This window comes from Ylistrum balloti, unplaced genomic scaffold (genome assembly GCF_031769215.1).
Source record: "Ylistrum balloti isolate Yb309-2 unplaced genomic scaffold, AGI_CSIRO_Ybal_v1 Utg370418, whole genome shotgun sequence".
NCBI lineage: Eukaryota > Metazoa > Mollusca > Bivalvia > Pectinida > Pectinidae > Ylistrum > Ylistrum balloti.
The window spans coordinates 324,173-348,320 of NW_026782283.1; the positions used below are offsets into that span (position 1 = coordinate 324,173).

The window sequence follows — 24,148 nt, forward strand, 5'->3', positions numbered from 1 at the left end:
GGATTTTCTCGGATATCCCAGTATGTCCAAAAAATCTCGTCTGTTGGCGAAAAAATGTTATCTAAACAAAAACAAAAGTACATATCGGCTGTGATCATGGTTAGAATTCAAATACTCTCGGCTGTATCGTAACATCTTAACCCTGTATGCCATATATAGGTATTTCGTATGCTTTATCTATAATTGCAAAGACATGATATACATTTGACCCATTTAGACATTTATAGAATACGACACGAATGCATTGTTCATTAAGTCATGGCTTCTAAATTGGCAGCATCGCAGTAAAATAGGTGTCCACACAGGTTTCTCTTGAACAAAGACGATATTCGAAGATGTATGGTATCGTACAACGCTTACCGTATGTACAGTGATAGAAGTATGACGTCACACAACATTCAACATTATGACGTCACAAAAATATCTCTATTATGACGTCCGACCTGACAACTATGGTTAGATACTTATGACACGGAGATACGGGTGCATGTTTAGTGTGAGCTGTAATGGTATTGAAGTATGAGATACACGAAAAATAATACTTAAAAATGGAATCGGATGAATATGAAGAAAACACGAGAGGAAGAGCACTTGGGAAGCGATTTAGTATCCATTCGTGTCTTGTTTACGATGAAATGAGAAGATTCGGTCAGCTTTGCGATGCAGTTATCAAGGTAGAGCACAGAGAGTTTCCGATTCACCGAGCAATCATGTCCGCCTGCAGTCCCTACTTCCGGGCCTTATTTACTAACTCCTTCGATTCAGTGGAAAAACGAGAGGTCTATATACCCGGAGTTTCAGCAGATATAATGCAAATCATCATCGACTATGCGTACACACGTCATGCAAGAATCGACGAGACCAATGTGGAACGTCTACTTCCGGCGGCTGATCGGCTTCTTGTACACGGCTTAGTTACTGGCTGTTGTGATTTCCTCGCTGGTGAATTAGAGGCTGAAAATTGTATCGGTATTTACAATTTCGCACGTGCCTACTTTTGTCATAAATTGGTTAAGAGTGCATACCGCTTCTTGATGCACAATTTTAGCAACGTTCTAGCTACCAATTCAGAATATTACGATCTCAGCGTTGAGGAAGTCTGCGAAATACTGTCTTCTGACGATCTAAATGTGAAAAACGAAGAAATGACTTTTACGGCGTTGTTACGCTGGATTGATCACGACCCCGAAAACAGGAAGTGTCACATCGCCACTTTACTTCGGACTGTTCGACTGGGACTGCTTTCAACTCAGTTCTTTGTTGAGAAAGTGAAATCTCACCCGTATGTAAAGGAAAATGCAGAATGCAAACCCCTTGTCATCGAAACTCTTAAATGTCTTTATGCGCTCGACATGAACGAGGAAAAAGACCTTGACATTACAAATCCGCTCACGCTCCCTCGGGTACCACATGAGGTCATGTTTGTGGTCGGTGGATGGAGCGGTGGGGCCCCCACTAATATCATGGAAACGTACGACACACGTGCAGATAAATGGATTATGTGCGATTCCACAGATGAAGGTGAGTATTTAAATTCATACTTTACATCACTTATATGTCAACTGTTTGTCAGTGTGACACTTATTGGATTTATATCTCGTAGTTCAATTGGTATTTGCTGTCTCGGACACCCTTTGACATGTCGAAGCGTTGCTTTGTTTGATAGAACTGGGCTGTAAGAGAGGGATATCACCCTATATCGGCGAGAGTTATGGCGCGTACTGTACATATGAACTGTAACTATTCCCCTTCATGTTGATAATTCTGAATACAGAAGTTCGAAACTAAGGATTGGTGTTGAATTGTATTTTTCATTGACCCACTCTTGACTTTATCTAAAATCGGGTATTGTGGCTGGTGTCTGGTGCTATTGTGTAGGACACTTACTGAGAGACAGGAGACAGTATTATATATTTGACTCCGTGAGGAAGTTCCACGCTACAATTAGTTGCAACGGTTGGATATTACGTCACAATACCTCTACATATATATTACCCCGAATAAATATCCGTTGGAGTTACGTATTTTCAACAATTAAAAGGGAAAATAGCTGAGCGGTTTCGTGGCGAGTTTTTCATCTGATTCTTCTAAATCATATCTATTACTTATTAATTCTGCGAAATCCTTGAGTGTAACCACGTTCAAGGCATACTGAGTTTGCCTTCGTGTTTGGAATAAGTCATAATAGAGCCAAGATAGTTTGTAGATAACTCTATTTGATAAAAGTGGAAACATTCGTCAGTATAGTATTATACCGATACAGCTGGTCGACCGTAATTTTGATGTATTTTGATAACAGAGAAAAGTAAGATTTTTGGTATTTTTTTATGTCTCAAGGTACTCATGTAGTGAATTAAAATCCATTTAATGACCAAGGACGAAAATAATATTTCTATATCGACATATTTAGCCATTAAATAATCAAAGAGCGCCATGATTTCTATACCGACAGCGTGACTACTGGATTGTTAAGGGTTTTTTGTGATTTTTCTCAGTTCCCCGAGCCTACCACGGCACGGTAACAATTGACCTCAAAATCTACGTCATTGGAGGTTTCGACGGAACACAGTACTTCAACAATGTTCGGTGCTTTGACCCCGTCAGCAAGCTCTGGTCCGAAGCCGCGCCCATGAACTCAAAACGGTCAGTACAATTTTTAACATAAAAAAACATTTTTCGATTTCTTTCAGCTTTAATGTCACATGGCAATTATCGATTTTTGCACATGCAGTCCGGAAGTTCCCTACACTTACTTTCCGAAATTGTTTTTTATTATTATTTTCCACAGATGCTACGTTAGTACTGCTGTGCTGGGAGTCTACATATATGCTATGGGAGGTTATGACGGTCACGTAAGACTAAATACGGCAGAGCAATACTTCCCCGGTCGAAACCAATGGAGTCTAATCGCACCAATGAACCACCAACGTAGTGACGCTAGCGCTACTACTCTCCATGGTAACTTGTAACTATAGGAACACCTCCAGTAATCACCGGATACATTTCTATCAATAATGGGAGTTTCATTTTCGTTGATTTCGTGGGAATATGTCCACAAGTAAAGATTTACATGGATTTTAGCATTGGTGGATTTCTTAAGATTTATCTTAAAGAAGAGCAAACGGAAATGCATTTTTTCTTTAAAATCACGAAATTTTCGCCCAATGAAAATAAAGTGGTAATGAGAAAGTAAGGAAGGAAATCGGAAAAAAAGAAATTTTATTCTTCTTCAATATTATCGAAAGACGATGAAATCTTCGAGAGTTTGATTGAAATTATAGCCCGAATTTCTTAACAAGACGAATGATTATAATACGCCGTCACAGAAAACAGTATTTGGTTAATATATAATCCGCTCACTACAGTTAACACAAAACTCAATTGATGTAACTATGGAAACAATTGTTTTATGTTTCAAGTTGCTGTAACAAATTTTGATGATCCACCTAGACAATTACTGTGAAGTCATTCATTTTCATGGGGATTTATTTTCCTCGATCCACAATTGAAATTTGTGTAACTAGATTTATTGAGCTATATTCATCCACGAAATCAAGTGACCACGAAGTAGCATTTTTAAACCACGAAAATTGAGTAAACGAAAATATGTGATTGTACACTAACTTGACCAGATATTGAAACTAAGACCTCTTACTTATACAGACAAGATCTACATCTGTGGTGGCTCCAACGGACAAGAATGTTTGAATTCGGCAGAATGTTACGACCCGAAGACAAATCAGTGGACGATGATTACGCCCATGCGCAACCGACGTAGTGGAGTGGGAGTGATTGCATATGGTGATCAAATCTACGCGCTTGGCGGGTTTAACGGAATTGCCCGGATGAACACGGCTGAGAGATATAACCCGACTACCGCTCGGTGGCAGACTATCCCAGAAATGTTCGACCCGCGAACCAATTTTGGCGTGGAGGTAATTTTCGCAAACAATTTTTAAAAAATGTTATTCCCTCCAGAAAAGGACACCATTCTATACAGACATATGGAGATTACCTATATCCCCAAACCTAAATAAAGAATCTTAATTTACATATGATATATTATGAAACGAGTCAGAAAAGTCAAAATGTGAAAGATCAAATCAAACGAAGACAGCCATTTTGTTGTCCTATTTTTCATGACGCATCAACATTATCACATCACAATCGATTTCTGACTGGCTCGGCCAATGAAAAATATATCCACGATATAATACACTTGTGACGTGTGCACAAAAATGTCACGTAGACGAATTATCTGGTAGCTGGCTGATTATGCGTAAATAAATAAATTTACAAAGGGTGTTCATATATTCTCAACGGTAACAAAACAAGTTGTACAATATTTACTCTCTATAAAAGTGATTTGCTCAATCGACTTTGCTTATTAATGTTTATGTCTGAGAAATAAAACGTGCGTGAGGAACTAAAACATGCCCATAGTCTGGTGTTTCCTCCAAGTTCAGCAAACCAGAGAGAGGCGGAGAGGGGTGCATACAGCATGCACTTGATGCAACACTTTTTCTTTCCAATTTTGATTCCATTTTCATCAACAGTTTGGTATATGTATATACCTGTTCTTTTACAAATATTTCCCAGTGAGTCAATATCTATAGTTTGTACCGGTATTACAGAACGGTTAACGTTACTGTGTGAGTAAATTAGAAATCAATTGTCATCTAGGTGAGAGGCGAGTGATCAGATCTTTCTAAATGTCATACTGACAGTTTCGAGTTTTTTTTTTTTTTTTTTACATTTTAAGTAATCTTTCGAATGTTTATTTGAATATACAAATTGTTTCAACCATTTACTTTTGGAAGGTGATCGACGACATGATCTTTACTATTGGAGGTTTTAATGCTGTGACGTCCATCAGCAACGTGGAGTGTTTCGACAAGAGCTCAGAACAATGGTGAGTTGCGAAAGTTCGCCAGACGTGAAATACGGAGCTGTTTAGATCGCCCCCTCCCCTCCAAGTCAGTTTAAACTTCCATTCGTACTGCCAAAGGTCCTTGTAGATTTCGTATTTCTGTTTGGTACACAGCTATAGAGTCGTACATACATCTGTAGATCACATTAATCTCACGTCACCTGAACACTGACGTCCGTCAATGAAACGATACCCGGCAACAGGAGGCGTCGCGCAGGGAGACGGAAACCCTGTAACCAACCGAGTTCGGGGCATGTCGCCAGAAAACTGACGTTCGTCGGTGACACCCGGCAACGGCAGGCGTCGCGGAGACAGAAAACCTGTACCAAACTATAACGAGCGAACTAGCTTATAAATCACATTAATTTGATATGAGATGTTTAATATTTGATATGACAAAGCTTCATGGAAATGTCATATGACATAGATACATATATTGATTTCCATACCTATGGTGAAATGCTTTATAATTATTTGATGACAGGCTTGAAGCAATTGAATGACAATACCTTTAATCATAATAGTCATGTTGTCATAATACACCTTTACTTCGTGGAAAAATAGAAAATTATCATCACCATCGTTTATCACTGAGAGAATCAATCTGGTGTGCCAAAGTTCGGTTTCGGACAGTGAGAAATTTTAATTTTATTTTTCTATCTCCAGGATGGACGTTTTTGTGTGATACCTTAAAAAATGGGAAAATACTGTTGACAAAATTTCTCTCTTATTTTATTTATTTATTTTACCAGGTTTGATGCCACCGAGATGAATGTTGACAGAAGTGGGCTAAGTGCCTGCATCGTGAACGGGCTACCAAACGTCCAAGATTACACTTACAAAGTGACAAAACCCAAAGAGAGTAAACAAGCTGGGAGGAAATAAAGAAAAAACCACAAGAAAAATACATAGATCGAGAAAAAGAAGAAATAGACAAAGGAAATATATATTATTTAGAAAATGATAATAAATATCTATAATGATGTACTAACTTCAACCAGTATCTTAGATTCATTTCTTTTAAAAGTATAACATAAAACCCGCGGGCTACTAGATGCTCACCTCAACATATACTAGTGTAGAAAAGAAATTGTGTATCAATTTATCAATTCATCCGCAAAATAATACATTTCGTAACAAATCTTTCTTTACAACGCATTATCTCAATAATGAATAAGACAGTCGGTCACTCGGGGCTTAAAATTTATAGCAGCATAAAGGCAAGGGTTGCAAATCCATCTCCGCAAGCTCAGTACTGTTCTGTCCAGATTTGCATTGATTCATGCCACGCGTCAATATCAAATCTGGACTCGTCTGTGAATATCACTTCAGATCTGTCCCTTTCGGTGAATCTCCTACATCATGCTTAGCACGTAACTCTGTGATTATGAGGCAGAATTTGACGGATAGGGAAGTGTCGAGGGCGGATGTTAGCCTTTCCCAATCGAACGGTTCCGAAACCGATAACGAAAATATGACGTCCGTATATCTTTCCTACATGACGTCACGTGCAGACATTCTGTTCGTAGGCGGTCCAATCGGGGTCTGCTGAGAACGCCTCCAGAAAATATTCACCGTATACATTATACATTAATGTGCATCCCAAACTGTCATGCCACCTTGTTATGAGATAATGCATCCTTTAGCATGCCGATAACACACAATCGTTCATTTTCTCAATATTTGACATGTCCCTGGCAAAACTATGATTTTCTCCGAAAATGACCAATGATTTTCTGATACAGTTCATGAATATGAACTGGGTTTTTTTGTACTTTATTTATGTATTCATCAGTTTATTCGAAAACTATATTAAGAGGGAAAAAATATATACGTATAAAAAATTGCCCCAGCTGAGCATCGAACTCTTGAGTCGCAACCGGTCACCTCGTTCAGGCTATTTCGAAGTTCGCCAGTTCTATCTGAATTATGCCTTCATTTTACGATTACCTAACCTTGTCATTGATGCATGTCCCATGGAAATCATTCATAAGGGGTATATAATACATGTATAAGTTCTATGAACTGAAAATACCTCTACTCAACAAACTTTTGTTACCGATTCACAAGGATTCTACATCCACGACGTCATCTTGTTACCGCAAGCCAGAAAGCAGACGACGTTTCACGCGATTTCACAAAATACCTGAATCATGGACTTAGATATAGAATATATAGTAAATACACTTTCCTGGTAATTTCCAGTTGGAATGTAAATTAGATTTTACGCTTCATAAAGTTATGTTTCCACTCTACCACCAGTTTTCCGTTTAGTTCTATATAAACATGAGGCTGTGAATGTCCAAGCGTACGAATACACATTCGGTAGTCAAGGTGAGACGTCCTCAAAAAAGTAGTCCTGGTAGATATAAATGTAATATTTACATTCTGTGTTGTATTCCTCCATATCACATTAATATGACAAATTGTAGTATATAAGACTGTATTCTATGATTTACAGAGATTCAGTCGGTGTTGAAATAAATAAATCTAGATATCCCCAAGGTAAACAAAACGAAAAATAAACCATAAAATCATGATCTAATTATTTTTAAAAAAATCCAGAGTTTCAGTAAAATTTCTCTAATCAAGTCAAATGTGTAACTATATATTTCATACATTTGCTATATATAATGACACGAGGAACTAAATTATTACAGGCTGTTACCGAAAATGGACTTACTGACGTCAGTATTTGGTTAAGCGGAAAATTTAAACGGAGTATTCCTGATTTTTGTTTTGTTTTGATTTGTTATAGATATTTGAGAACAAAAAAATATCGATAATAAGCTTTTGCCAGATGGTATATACAAACAGGCACAACCAGGGACCAAGCTAGGGGGACCTACATATGAAATTTCAGAGAAAATCCATCCAAACTTCTCAAGAAACTGCGATAACAAATTTTCATTGATAAAATCCAAGATGGCAGTCTGTCAGCCATTTTTTTCTGATATGTCGTAAAATAACTACGGGCATAACTACGGACCAAGGGAAACCACCTAATACTTCCCAAGAAATAGCGAAACCAGAAGCTCCATCTGCACATTGGAGGAACAGCAGTGACTGATTCGTGTTTATCTGCATGTAACAGAGGTCATTATTTATTTCGAGCTAAAGAGAAGTTCTCTCTAGCCGAGTGGTATATTGCGGCTGGTATTTTTTTCCAGGGTTACATGCATATGTAACTACATAAGATAGGAAAGCCTGTCTATAGTACCTGTGATCGATTATCAAATTCACCCCAAGAGAGCAATACAATTTTTATCTAATTAAAGATGATATGAAAAGGTCCAATATCAGATGATCTAAAATCTAAAAATCAACCATGGCTATCTGTTAGCCATTTTCTTGTTAACACATACAATACATGTGATAATTTTAGTCTTTCTTTTGTGTAAATATTTCAGATTAACAATCACATTCTGAACTTAATGGGTTATATACAACCAAAGGATATCGACTTTTTTCTAATGTTACATCTGATAAAAGAAATCCTGGATGAATCTTTGCCTCCATCACTGAATGATATTGACTCTATATGTAAGACTGGTTTTTTTTCTCAATGGAATCCTTTATATAAAATCTTTGAAAGATCTAACAAGAACTTTCAGAGCAAACATATTAAACTGTAACAATCCCAGATGGACTTGGGTCAGACACTTAGTTTTCTTTAGAAAACGCAAAAATGAATGGGTGTGAATGGTGATCATGGATAATGTACATCAAGTTTGAGAAATATTATCCCGGTACATTTCAGTCTACAGGCTAGGAGATTCCAAATTTGAGTCGAATGAATGGATGAGAGTGAAATAAAATTGATTCATAAAAATCTCATAAGTTGTGTGTACTTATAATGTAGATATCCATATACCATTAATGGAGAAGCTATATATAGGCAATGCATGTTGTCATGAAAGATGTATTGATAAAGATCATACATTGGTGGGTTACAAGGGTCTGTCAGGAATAATTTATCATTGTTGACATAAAGAAAAGAAAATCTGCAAAGTACCAAGTGTATCATTGTAATTCGAGGTTAAAAATATCAACTTGAAACCGCGTGACATTGTGTAGAAAGTCGCACCTATGTCAGGAGATCATGTAACGTTAGGATCAAGTTATACAGAAGAGTCTGAGTAAAGGGCGGTATTACGGATAGTGTGAAATTTTGTCATACCTACGCTTGATCGATTTTCACCAATTGATTTTATTTATATTTTCATTAATATTCAATTAATATAAACATATTACAACTTAGTCGCCGCTCGGAACATTCGTGATTATGACATATTTCATATATTATTTTAATTTCTTGACGCTTGTTGTCGGTATCATAGTCCAGTTAGTATTTAATACACCGCTTCATTGCTACTTTTCACTTCCGGTATCTAGTTGTCAAAACTTAAAAAAAGAAATGAACTGGTACAAACAGTTCTGCTGAGTTAACTGTGTTAAATACTTTTATATAACAGGCATACGCAAGCCTAGAAACAATATACTTCCAAAGGTAAGTACTGTTTATCGAAGATAAAAAAAATGTCCCCGTGGTACATGTAGCCTACTATGCTAACAGGTTGGGAATGGGCCTTAGGAAAGTGGAGATTATCCCGATTTTGCCAGAAGTCTACGTATATTACGACAAGGCAATTCAGTATATTTGGTTTTCAAAACGAATCTGCATTTGAATATATAATTGATTACTGAAAGCAGTAACTATTCCTCAATACGCATTCCTCAATTACCCACATGCAGAGTTGTGCCCAACCAGGTTATCTATCGGCTGATTGTGACTGAAACATTTGTACCACTGAGAGACATTGTCAGTTATATTATATAGAACTTCTAAATCAAAAAGAAAATTTTATGATTGCATAAAAACCGAGATCATGTAATGTGGATTGTCACCACAAATTTATTTACACAGGTGAGAAGTCAGATGTACCTACTTGTAGAAGTTAAAAGTAAATCTTTTATTTTAAAGTTTTAATTTTTTGAGACTGATCCAAGAAAACCAATAAGGCTGACACACACCTATCTTGGATTTCATAATGAAACTTTATTACAAGTATCTCTATTTCTGAAAACATACTGGATAGATCTTTCTCAAATGTCATCTAAAGATTTCTCTTTGTTTCCTGTTGTGTGCTTTTAATTTTGATACTGATCCTGATGAAACAATATAATTGTCAGAGAGAAGGCCATTTTTTTTATTTTTATAATGAAAGTTTGTTGTCATAGCTTTTTGAAAAGGGCCAGATGGATATTTCTTTAATTTTGTGGCTGATTAGGGAAAAAACAATATGGCTGACACGTGGCCATCTTTGATTTTGTGACAGTGAGAGATTCATGTTGCTATTTCTGGAAAAGTACAGGATTGATCTTTATGAGATTTCTCCTTTTTCCCTTTCAATTTTATGATCATGACTGAACAAAGAAAATAATATGACCGACAGGTAACCACTATGGGGTATGGCAACAAAAATTTGTTATTGTTTTTTGTGGGGAAGTACAAGGTTGATGTCGAATTTCACATGTTGACTCCCCTTGGTTCTTAATTGTGCCCAACTGATTTTGAGACTGGTCAGGAAAAGAAAGTAGCTGAGAAGTGGCCTTCTTGTATTTTGATAATGCTACATGTACTTTACATCAGATATGCCTTGAAAAAATAGAATGGTAAAGGTTCAACTTTTTCCCGTGTAGTGCCCTTTCAATTTTGGTCAAATGGTGTAACTTATTAAAGCTTATAATTAGACACATCAAGGGTTTACAGAAACATTACTATGGAAACATAATGGATGCTTCTAACTGGTCAAAATTGAGATACTGTCTGATTATGCTGAAAATAAATATGACATAATAATAATAATAACACAAGATGTAGGTGTTGAGCCAGTATATATCCAGATCAGAGTTACAATCTATTATTATTATTATTATTGACAAGTTTTTTTATTCTTCATCTTGTGATTATAAGAACATGTTCATCCAATATGGATTTTCAAGTGTTTTGATAGTTGGTGACATTACCACATCATTTAGAAGAAAGTTCCACTGGTTAACAGCCCGTTCACATAAAGAATATTTTCTCAATGTTAGCCTGCTCTTTCTTTTTATTAGTGACAGACTGTGTCACCTTGTTATCTCATTATTGTTTGGAATCAACAAAGCCTCAGTGACAGCTCTATCATATGTGTTAGTTTGTATACTTCTATCATGTCTCCTCTCAATCCTCTGAGCCTCAGTGTCGGTAAATTAAGGATCCTTAGCCTGTATTCATAACTTAGATCTAGTTTGTATACTTCTATCATGTCTCCTCTCAATCTTCTGTGCCTCAGTGTTGGTAAAATAAGGATCCGCAGCCGGTTTTCATAGCTTAGATATTTCATTGCTGCTATTTGTTTTGTTGCTCTACTTTGCATGTTTTCTATCTCACTTGCATCTTTTAGCAGATAAGAGTTCCATTAGCAGGCCCCATATTGAAGTGTGGGCATACAAGTGCTTTGTATAAAAGAAAGAACAACTTATTGTCTGATTACATGTATGTACTACAGATAGTGTCCATTATTCCATTGGCTTTATTGACTAGATCATCAAAATATTGGTCGAAATTGAGGTTGTTGTCAGTTTTAATCCTCATATCCTTTTCTTCTGTCACAAACTCTAATGTGATCTTGGTTCTTCCATTTCCCTTGTCTTAACACCAATGTCATTTGGTTGTCATGGTAACCATATAAGACATACAATAAGAGGGATATTGTCCTAACTTCTTTTCATCTTTGGCACAAATTTTAATGAAACTTCAGGTATACAATAATATTATGGATCATATGAAGATGTGTGTAGATGTTTGCAAAATGTTTGGTTGCCTCTTTATGTAGATCCTCTTTACATATGTGTTTGTGTATTGGCCAATAGTCCTTAAGTCTTTAGAACAGTATTTTTAAAACTAATAAATTGTGGTACTTCTCAAAGCGGATGTTTGACACATCAAATGTTTCCAGAATTGTTAGTGTGGAAACAAAATGGAAGCTCCTGATTGATAGAAATGAGATATTGTTTGTCAATGAACTTTTTTTGACTTAGACAATGTACATATCATGATGTAGCATGGTCTGATTGATTCTTTTATCAATTCCATTTTACTTTCTTTTATATCTGTGTTTAATGGTTGGAAGTCGGATGATTTTTTAATCTCAAGTGTTAGGAAATATTAATTCTCAAATGAGCCACATATGGAATTGACTTTGTAATCTGTTGTAAGAAGATGGGAAATGACAAGAGAATGGTACATGTCTAATGTGACTGAAAGAAAAACAATTAATGTGTAATGTTTCCACATCTACAGCGAGTCTCAGATACACAGTTCTACTTAGTTGTGAAGGGAGTATTAGTTATCATCAGTTCTAGTTAGTACTGTAGGGAGTATTAGTTATCATCAGTTCTAGTTAGTACTGTAGGGAGTATTAGTTATCATCAGTTCTAGTTAGTACTGTAGGGAGTATTAGTTATCATCAGTTCTAGTTAGTACTGTAGGGAGTATTAGTTATCCGTTCTAGTTAGTACTGTAGGGAGTATTAGTTATCATCAGTTCTAGTTAGTACTGTAGGGAGTATTAGTTATCAGTTCTAGTTAGTACTGTAGGGAGTATTAGTTATCATCAGTTCTCAGTTAGTACTGTAGGGAGTATTAGTTATCATCAGTTCTAGTTAGTACTGTATTAGTTATCATCAGGTTAGAGTATTAGTTATCATCAGTTCTAGTTAGTACTGTAGGGAGTATTAGTTATCATCAGTTCTAGTTAGTACTGTAGGGAGTATTAGTTATCATCAGTTCTAGTTAGTACTGTAGGGAGTATTAGTTATCATCAGTTCTAGTTAGTACTGTAGGGAGTATTAGTTATCATCAGTTCTAGTTAGTACTGTAGGGAGTATTAGTTATCAGTTCTAGTTAGTACTGTAGGGAGTATTAGTTATCATCAGTTCTAGTTAGTACTGTAGGGAGTATTAGTTATCATCAGTTCTAGTTAGTACTGTAGGGAGTATTAGTTATAAGTTCTAGTTAGTACTGTAGGGAGTATTAGTTATCATCAGTTCTAGTTAGTACTGTAGGGAGTATTAGTTATCATCAGTTCTAGTTAGTTCTGTAGGGAGTATTAGTTATAAGTTCTAGTTAGTTCTGTAGGGAGTATTAGTTATCATCAGTTCTAGTTAGTACTGTAGGGAGTATTAGTTATCATCAGTTCTAGTTAGTACTGTAGGGAGTATTAGATCAGTTCTAGTTAGTACTGTAGGGAGTATTAGTTATCATCAGTTCTAGTTAGTACTGTTGGGAATATTAGTTATCATCAGGATGACAGTTCTAGTTAGTACTGTAGGGAGTATTAGTTATCATCAGTTCTAGTTAGTACTGTAGGGAGTATTAGTTATCATCAGTTCTAGTTAGTACTGTAGGGAGTATTAGTTATCATCAGTTCTAGTTAGTACTGTAGGGAGTATTAGTTATCATCAGTTCTAGTTAGTACTGTAGGGAGTATTAGTTATCATCAGTTCTAGTTAGTACTGTAGGGAGTATTAGTTATCAGTTCTAGTTAGTACTGTAGGGAGTATTAGTTATCATCAGTTCTAGGGAGTTAGTACTGTAGAGTATTAGTATCATCAGTTCTAGTACTGTAGGGAGTATTATCATCAGTTCTAGTTAGTTACTGTTCTAGTATTAGTTATCATCAGTTCTAGTTAGTACTGTAGGGAGTATTAGTTATCATCAGTTCTAGTTAGTACTGTAGGGAGTATTAGTAGTTCTGTAGGGAGTATTAGTTATCATCAGTTCTAGTTAGTACTGTAGGGAGTATTAGTTATCATCTGTAGGGAGTATTAGTTATCATCAGTTCTAGTTAGTACTGTAGGGAGTATTAGTTCTAGTTAGTACTGTAGGGAGTATTAGTAGTTCTAGTTAGTACATCAGTTCTAGTTAGTACTGTAGGGAGTATTAGTTATCATCAGTTCTAGTTAGTACTGTAGGGAGTATTAGTTATCAGTTCTAGTTAGTACTGTAGGGAGTATTAGTTATCATCAGTTCTAGTTAGTACTGTAGGGAGTATTAGTTATCATCAGTTCTAGTTAGTACTGTAGGGAGTATTAGTTATCAGTTCTAGTTAGTACTGTAGGGAGTATTAGTTATCAGTTCTAGTTCTAGTTAGTACTAGTTGTAGGGAGTATTAGTTAGTTCTAGTTATCAGTTCTAGTTAGTACTGTAGGGAGTATTAGTTATCATCAGTTCTAGTTAGTACTGTAGGGAGTATTAGTTATCATCAGTTCTAGTTAGTACTGTCGGGAGTATTAGTGTGAAGTTCTAGTTAGTACTGTAGGGAGTATTAGTTATCAGTTCTAGTTAGTACTGTAGGGAGTATTAGTTATCATCAGTTCTAGTTAGTACTGTAGGGAGTATTAGTTATCATCAGTTCTAGTTAGTACTGTAGGGAGTAGGGAGTACTGTAGTTAGTACTGTAGTATTAGTTATCATCAGTTCTAGTTAGTACTGTAGGGAGTATTAGTTATCATCAGTTCTAGTTAGTACTGTAGGGAGTATTAGTTAGTTCTAGTTATCTGTAGGGAGTATTAGTTATCAGTTCTAGTTAGTACTGTAGGGAGTATTAGTTATCAGTTCTAGTTAGTACTGTAGGGAGTATTAGTTATCATCAGTTCTAGTTAGTACTGTAGGGAGTATTAGTTAACATCAGTTCTAGTTAGTACTGTAGGGAGTATTAGTTATCATCAGTTCTAGTTAGTACTGTAGGGAGTATTAGTTATCAGTTCTAGTTAGTACTGTAGGGAGTATTAGTTATCAGTTCTAGTTAGTACTGTAGGGAGTATTAGTTATCAGTTCTAGTTAGTACTGTAGGCAGTATTAGTTATCAGTTCTAGTTAGTACTGTAGGGAGTATTAGTTATCATCAGTTCTAGTTAGTACTGTAGGGAGTATTAGTTATCATCAGTTCTAGTTAGTACTGTAGGGAGTATTAGTTATCATCAGTTCTAGTTAGTACTGTAGTTGGAGTATTAGTTATAGTTCTAGTTACTGTAGGGAGTATTAGTTATCATCAGTTCTAGTTAGTACTGTAGGGAGTATTAGTTATCATCAGTTCTAGTTAGTACTGAGTATTAGTTATCATCAGTTCTAGTATTAGTTATCATCAGTTCTAGTTAGTACTGTAGGGAGTATTAGTTATCATCAGTTCTAGTTAGTACTGTAGGGAGTATTAGTTATCATCAGTTCTAGTTAGTACTGTAGGGAGTATTAGTTATCATCAGTTCTAGTTAGTACTGTATGGAGTATTAGTTATAAGTTCTAGTTAGTACTGTAGGGAGTATTAGTTATCATCAGTTCTAGTTAGTACTGTAGGGAGTATTAGTTATCATCAGTTCTAGTTAGTACTGTAGGGAGTATTAGTTATCATCAGGTTGACAGTTCTATTTAGAAGTGGTAGAGATGAAACTGTTTTGGAGCTTTTAAGGGTGTCAAATGTCAATATCAAAATTTTGTCAAATGACAATGCTATATGATAAAGAGAATTCTGTAAATTTGAACCAGTCCCACAGAAAAATATCTGAATTAAAAAATGACTGAAACTTTATAACTTTGAAACTAAAACGTCTTTTAAACTTGATTTGCTTTGAACATTTATACAATATATCAGAACAGGTGGGTTTTTTTTTAAATCCGAGATAGTCATGATCAGTAGTTAGAGATTGAGAAATTCCAATGCATATGTGTTGATTCGTTTTAAAATGGCGGGTTTTGTCTGACTACAGATATTTTGTTTAATTTTAATTTTTGATAATACAGTGTTTCGTCGCTCATGATGTATGACATCAAAGAAGAATTGAATGACGTCATCCTGTATTGCTGGAAACGACCAGCGTCTGTTTCCTGTAAAAACTACGTCCTCGTCGGACCATAGGAGAGATGTAAACTCAAGTGAAAGTACCAAGTGTACCGGAATCATAAAGGCGCTTTACACGTATGTAAATCAAAGTGATGACTTGGGATTGGTGAACATCCATTGTTGAGAGAAATTTGATGATCAGTCGGTTTGATGACTGCTGAAACAAGAAAGAGTCAGTCATGAAGACAAATCGGACAAAGGGAACGAAGGAGAGAGGGAAAAACAAGGAAACATATGCTAATTGTGTTGACTGGGAAGGAAAACGACCAAGGACCAAAAGAATCTCACGTGTTGGCGCCAGAGGAAGGTCAGACGGATTAAAGAAAGGTGACAGAAAGGTCAAGGCTGTTGCTAAAGGTGAAGAATGTTCGGATATAACTGACGAAGTTATTCACTATACATGTGATCTTTGTCAAAGAGTGTTTGATTCCAGTTTAGGTTTAAACAGACACATTCGAGCTCATAAATCAAAGCAATATAAATGTGATACATGTGGCAAAGTATTTCGTCGTCAAAGTTCTTTACGCAAACATGGTGTGTTGCACTCGGACGACAGTCCGTACAAGTGTCTGACATGTGGAAAAACCTCAAAGTCCAAGGAACGTTTTACTCTGCATTTGAGGACACATTCAGGGGTCAAACCTTACCAGTGTGATATTTGTGGAAGAAATTTTACACAGATTGGAAATTTAAGATTACACAAAAAGAATGTCCATGCGCCAGAAAGTATCTTTAAATGTGATATTTGTTTGATTGAATTCGAGCAAAACAGAGATTTGATTTCTCATGTTTTGACTCATAACGATGGTAAAATTCTGAAATGCTTCGAATGTGGTAAGATGTTTGGGACAAAAGAACACTTTGAGAAACACAAAGATCTTCACAAGGAAACTCGGCCGTTTAATTGTGATATTTGTGGGAATACCTACAAAAAGAACTCTGATTTAAAATGTCATCTCGAAACGCATAATACGGCACAAGGTTATGTCTGTGATGTATGTGGGCGTGGCTTCAGCTACAAGTCGTCGCTAAAATATCATCAAAGGATTCACACGGGAGTCAAGCCATATACGTGTGATATTTGTGGAAAGGCGTTCCGAACGTCATCGAATAGAAGCAAGCACATGTTGAGTCATACCAATTACAAACCGTTCAGTTGCGATCAGTGCCCCAAGGTTTTCCGGGACAATCGTGCTTTAGTAATTCACAAACGAACGCACTCGGGGAATAGGCCATATCAGTGTTCACAGTGTTTCAAAACGTTCATTGTTCAATCCGAATTGAACAGACATCGGAAGAACGTTCATCAGAATGCTGTAGAACGTGGTCAGGTCAATGGTAGAGCTGCAGACAAGACTCTGTCGAAATCATCTAAGGATACCTTGTATGAACAAAGAGATTCAACGACATGTGACTCTGTTCGTGATAACACGATAAAAGATAGGATTGCTGGAGATAATACTGGCGTCCAATCATCAGTAGATCTTCAACAATGCGTCAGAGATGACTCGGCCGTTATTTTGCCTGGAATACCTGTTATAAGCTCAAGTCATGTACCCATATCGTCATATCTTGACAGAGATAACGTCCAACGTACCGACCGTAATATTTTAGGTGAGTGTGGAATTTCAAATATCTGCCAATACGAAGTACTTCCAAATAACGCCAGTGCTAATGTATATGGTTACGTAAAAGATACATTTGTAGCAGACAACAAAGGGTCTTGTGAAAAAGATCCTGTGTCTTTCCCGTACCAATCCAGTAATCAAGCGGACACCACGTCGGGTTGGATTAATGATTTTGAATCTAATCTGCGCAGTGACGTGAACATCTCGCTTCACCCAGTACGTTATCTCGCTAATAACCAACACGAGGAACAATTTGGAGAAAACGAGAACAGACAAGAAATGCCCGTTTCCCATGGCGTTCAGTATGATAGAGATAAAACCATCGAACAGGCGATGAATTTCGGTTCTGTATCAACATGTGACAGTACAAGACAACCGGGTGTCCCCTTACAATATTCAGAAACACCAGTAACGCCCATCACAAAACGTTCACCGCAAAAAGAAAATGAACGAACACTCGACAGTAAATCAAAGGCTCAACCAGAAGATTCGCCCAGACATGAATCAAACTGCTCAGCAGATATGTCTGTAGGAGATCAAATCCTAAACCGAGGTGATTTATCCATGTATAGGTGTGGATCGGTACCAGAAAGCAGCGCTCGAGACGTTTGTGACGCTAGACCGGCACGCGACAGTTCGTTAGGAAGAGGTTCTCAGGATATTTCGGCAGAACTAGAAACAGAGCCACGAGTTATATCTGGATCGGAAGGGAGAACGGGTAGCTGTGATAGAGACAACTCTCCGCGTGGTGCTATTTATAGTGTTGGCGGCCGTAAAGAGTATAATATGAACGAGGATACGGATATGGAAAACAGGGATTCGGATTGTGAAAATGAAGCCACTCTAGATCCCACGGAGAACGGGAACGATAACCAGCTGGATAAACAGTCAATTAAGTGGAGGGAGGGCGGTACGGAAAATAGACATACGTCTCCAGATGCTGTGCTATGTGATGGGAATTCATGTCAAAAAGTCGATAAATTTGTAAAAATTTTAGAAAAATATCCTAAAAATAGATGCACAGATAGTATTACACCCAAATTCGCAAACGGAAAAAGAAAACAAAAAACAAGTCTTAATTCCAGGATATATGCATGTCGCTATTGTGGTAAGTCGTACAGTAGCATTAAGGCGCTCAACAGTCACGAGAAAGTCCACAAAGAAGGACCAAACCTGAGTGATTCACAAGTTCCTGGTGAAGTTGTCAATAATAAACGTACTTCATTGCTTAACACAAATCAAATTAAATTGAAGTCTAAAAAACGGGGGGAAATTTTATGTACAATATGTAACAAACAACTGCCCAGTCAAAAAAACCTACAGCGACATATGGTGTCCAAACATCCATCTGGCTTGAGCAATACAGAATTCAGTTGCGGGACATGTGGTAAAATATATCCTAGTAAACTCAGTCTACAAGTTCATGTTCGGATGCACAATGCAACTGAGCATGCGTGTCCAGTATGCAATAAACTGTTCCATCGGCCAGCGTATCTAAGGCGACACATGGTCATTCATACGGACGAAAATCCCTACCGATGTCCGTATTGTAGTAAAGATTTTACCAGTCAAAACTTGCTAAAACCACATATTCGGACCCACACAGGAAATAAACCCTTCCAATGTGATGTATGTGGTATGCGGTTCACTCAGCAGGCCCAGCTCACGAGTCACAAGAAACAGCATGCACCTGACAAGGCATTTAAATGTGATGACTGCGGTATGGAATTCATGGACAATCAGGAACTATTATCCCACATTACTGCACATGGACGGGAAGCCCACAAATGTGTCGTCTGCGGGAAAGTGTTCGGCAGAATGGAACATTTTGAGAAACACATGGATATCCATAACCGTGACCGACGAACGCATAAATGCATGTACTGTGACAGCACATTTCTGAACAAAAATGACTGTAGGATACACGAAACCATTCATACCAATGATAAAGCTTTCTCATGTGAGTACTGTGGCAAACAATTCCGTCATAAATCTGGACTAAAATACCACATTCGTACTCACACTGGAGAGAAACCGTATACATGTAAAATTTGTGGCAAAACATTCCGTACGAACTCGTACTTACATAAACATACAATGTTCCATACAGGATATCGGCCTTACAGGTGTGTGAAATGTGGAAAAGGTTTCACCTGTAAAAACGATCTGACCGCACATACGAGAACCCACACGGGCGAAAAACCCTTTGCGTGCTTGATATGCAAGAAAACGTTCAAGGAAAGGGCGACTTTGAAGAAACACTTGGTTAACGTACATACCTGTTCTATTTGTGGACATACTTATCGTAATAGGTCAGACTTAGGTATACATGTTTTGTCGCACCAAACGTCGAATACAGCGAGTCAATATGTTTCTTAAAAAAGGATAACGAAAACAGTATTTTATTCGGAACGATCCGATTACGTCTAGTCAGTTGAAGAAATACCCATAAAATAAACAAAGATATGAAGTACGAGATCTCGTGTTCTGATTTTACTAATATAGCCCCTACTCTTCACATATGGAGTTTATAAATAGAAGACGTGTAGCCCGAACAAAGTTTTAAACGTGTACCCTCAACTATATTGATAAATCTGCAAGAGTATACAGCGCAACCTGTATACCATGTTTTAAATTCGAATAGTGGCATTGTTCAGAGTACACATGTACCTGATCTTCTGAATTTTTCAGGTATCGGAAAAAAATCGAAATTGATAGATTTATGGAAGAAGTGCATCTCCCCATCTAGATTCTGACATTTCTTTCGATCGCTTCGGATTTTCCCCAGTCGCTTCCTAGGCTTCAAAATTTAGGCCCTTAGCACCTCTGATGCGTCCTACAATGGTGAAACAGCTGTATGATGTAGTTATTATTAATTGGATCTACTTTATCTACTATATTTCATTAAAAGGTGTTAATCCAACATTTGAAATATTTAAATACAATGTATTCATTGACTTAGACGAATGTGCGCCACGAATTTGCGGTAGCAGATAAATTGATTTTCTATTTCTTTTCATGTGTTGTATTTTTCGGAATGAAATCACAAGAAAAAACACGGAAATGCATTCGATTTACAACGTTGTCGCTCTTATGATTCAAAAATACACATTTTTACTTAACCTTTTGGAAAACAATGAAAGTTTGAACCACAAAAAATACATAAACCGTATTTCTCCGCAAATCTGCTGCCACATAAAATATGGAGTTTCAACAAAATGTAGAAACTCATTAATCTTAACGTTATAATGGAGATCGGAAAACAAGCTTAGAATAATTCCTTTCTCAAATAGGGGCCAATTTGTTCGACAACCTGAGAATAGATAACAAATCACTGTGTTTATCTAGAACAAATTAGAGCGAAACAGTATTGTGACTCCAACGTAGACTGGTTTAATTACACAACAATGCATTGCTTTACATGTACGATTCCGTCATTTGTGTACACACAGATTCGTTTTGTTGATCATGAATGGTTGATTATATCTTTAGATAATATCCAGGGTTCTCTTCACCGTTCCAATCGATGATTGCTAGAATGAAACAAAACACAAATATATTTTAAGTACAAATCTAATACAGTCGAACATCGTTATCTCAAACTCTTGTAACTCGAAGACCTTGTTAAATTCGAAGTATTTCGTAAGTTCCGGCCAAACTTTTCACCACCTCATTTAAGTCGAATACTCGGATAACTCAAAGTTTTCCGACGGCCCCATCGACTTCGAAATAACGTAGTTCGACTGTAATACCTAAATACTAATAGTAATGTATAAATCAACATTTTTGCATCGCTTTACATCAAACCACAATAAAGTTGATCTAGGTTTGCCAATATCTGTCTTTGATGTAAACAGACGTTTTTATCGTGAATTACGTCCCCTTACATCTGTTTAATCTTATTTTTGTTTGTTCTTTTTTTCATTTCAAAACTGTTTGAAAATATGTCCTACATTGGATTATCTTTAAGTTCACTTACTCGGGGGGAGTTGGATATGATGCCGAACACAACAACTTAACTTTAAGCTTAAAACTTAAAATCATCCGTTTGCTGTGTTTTATGTCTATTGAGAACATATTCCGTAAAATACAGTTAAAATAATATTAAGATTTCTGAAAACCAGTACTGTACACAACATAACATCAAATAATTTTTTCTCTCGGAGTATTTTATGAATGATAAAGATAGTATGATTAAGTCGTTAGAACATCACATTAACATACAGTTTCCTTTCACGTGGTAATAGCCTAATGGCAGCGAATTCAGAAGTAATGTGTACCGAGTCATTGAGGCGTATCGAACCAATCATCAGTGATTCATTTCATTCTGTACATGAAAATAAAAACATTCGAAATTGTAGAAATATGTAGAATTATTCATAACTGTAGGACCCACCCCGTTCCGGAATGAATATATGTGGCTATGCTAAAATTTTAAATCAAATTGAATGTTTTCAATTTCATGTGGTCTTCGGGGCTTCTCTAAATTGTAATTATACATGGTAAATGTTTTTCCTGACAAATCTGACCTTGTCGAAGACGCATTAATGTTTTGTAGAATAATGTTATTCGCTAAACCATTAATAGGCGATAGAAAACTGGGAGGTTTCAAGAGGAATCGAACAGAAGGAGGGGTTATTAATGTAAAATATTTTACTTACTAGATATGGACATCTCTCTTCAGCCCCGGAGCATTTCCTGGCAAAATTGGAGGTTCCATTGCAAAACCTTTCGGATAAGACGAGGAAGTTGGGTGTCGCTCCGTTGTAATCTTCGAAAGTGCGTATTACACTGTGATTGGTCAGTTTTTTTTTCTCCCGAAACCCGCTCTATACCAATCAATTTACTTCACTTGTGCCTCGAATTTTGCCAGGAAATGTTACATGGATGAGGAGAGCGAAAGTGATCGTAATTCTTTGAGTAACGAGATTGATATTCAATACATGGTTTGTTGGATATGTACCTCTGAAACATGAACATAATTGTAGGCTTCAATATTCGCCACAACCTCTGGGGGTAATTTACTTCCGGAATTAGTCGACCCTGTAGAAACATCAGGTGGCGCTGATTCTGTTACCATCGCTACAGTTGCCACCGTGGGCGCAGACTGTACAAGAACAGTTGCAGTTTCAGCGGCCGGTGCGGAGCTCTCGGTGGTTGGGGCCTTATCCACTGTTTCCGCGTTAGATGGCACAGGTTCTCCTTGGCTTGCCGCAGCACCTCCGACAACAGCACCTGCCACTAACGCCTCAACAGGAATCAAATTGCCATCTACATTTTCCTCTGAGCCATGTGAGGTGAGAGCCGACCATCTCCCCGATTCTTCTATGGGTTCTTCAATAGCGCTCTCTTGTACTGAAGCTACATCATCCTTTGACACAGCAGCCGCGACAAATGGCACCGGTTCTGTATGAACATCCCGTTCTGTTGTTACGGTCTCGTCTTTTATATCCTGTTCAGTTTTCGCGGTAGGTTCTTCCACATAGACAACGGGGTTGACTTTCGATATACTGGTTTGTGTTGATTCTTTCGTAAAGTTGTCATTTTCGTCTACAGCACGTCTGTCATATCGTCCCCATCTGAATGGATAATGGTTACACGATGTAAGGACGTATCCAACCTTACCATTATACTGTGTCCACTTTTTGTTCATATATGGTTCGGTACTCGTATTGTACTCCCTATACATCGGCTGATACTCACTTTTGTGGTACTCCTTATACACGTGCTCTTTTACTTTTATATCAGGTCCCGTGGGCAGTGTGTAACACGAGTGTAAATTGCCATATCTCTTCTTTACTTTTTTCCGAACTTCTTTAGGTGGCGGGGAAGGGTGGGTAAGTCTTAGAGTTTTGTTCTTTGTACTCGTTGTGTAGTCATGGTACTCAGGTCTGTAAGATGACTTATACTCTTGGTAAGTGTGTACGTGGATGTGATTGTACTCGTGCACTTTCCGATACTCGTGTACTCTATCATAGGTGTGTGGCTTGTACTCGTGTAGTTTACTGTGGTAAGGTTTCCAACTGTCCATGGCAGATCTGGACCCAGGCAGTGCCCGGAGTGACTGTCACGTGACGTCGACGCTGCTGTTTCTCGTCAACTGTGTCGTCACTGACAAAAACAATAAATAAAGAAAATAAATGATGACAATAAATAGATAAAGCAGATATACTGAGTAACAAGAAATATGTGTTTTAATTAAAGCTATTTTTTTGTTATTTACATAAACATAAATGGATACAAGCATACATCCACAGTTTAGCAAATATTACCATTTTACTGCAAGTATTTCACACATGTATTATGTATATTTAAAAATCATCTAAAAAATTTAAAAAAAAAACTCGTCACCTAGTAAAGTCATATTGCTCTTGACTCCTTAAATAGTTATTGAACACGTGACCATTTTGTTAGATTAAAATTAATATCGAAGTACTTTACGAAAAAGAGAGTATATAGTTAAATTATTTATGATGTATCGTATTCTGTATCACGACTATAAAATTTTTTTTATTAAACTTACCCTTTCACAATCTTTTGATATAAGATTCAATAATGATTTTCAAAAGCTGTGTAACGACTTCATCAACACACTTTTGTTTTATAGATTTTAGTGTAGACAGTCTGATTTCAATCCAGTTTCAGA

General features: G+C 36.9%; 1 protein-coding gene across 1 annotated transcript; it reads left to right on the forward strand.

The window, feature by feature from the left end:
* The first annotated feature begins 548 nt into the window (after nt 1-548).
* LOC132554600 (uncharacterized) lies at nt 549-19,975 on the forward strand. Its single transcript, XM_060218923.1, has 7 exons — nt 549-1,521; nt 2,496-2,643; nt 2,789-2,958; nt 3,664-3,935; nt 4,821-4,912; nt 5,683-5,800; nt 16,042-19,975. Exons 1-7 carry the CDS (start codon nt 549-551, stop codon nt 19,879-19,881), a joined length of 5,613 nt encoding a protein of 1,870 aa, XP_060074906.1. The 3' UTR covers nt 19,882-19,975.
* The last annotated feature ends 4,173 nt before the right edge of the window (nt 19,976-24,148 follow it).

Bases quoted from the DNA above. Each gene is read 5' to 3' on its own strand.
- LOC132554600 (XM_060218923.1), top strand. From the start codon at position 549: ATGGAATCGGATGAATATGAAGAAAACACGAGAGGAAGAGCACTTGGG. The intron at 1,522-2,495 runs GTGAGTATTTAA...GATTTTTCTCAG, and splicing joins GTGCGATTCCACAGATGAAG to TTCCCCGAGCCTACCACGGC. The intron at 3,936-4,820 runs GTAATTTTCGCA...TACTTTTGGAAG, and splicing joins GAACCAATTTTGGCGTGGAG to GTGATCGACGACATGATCTT.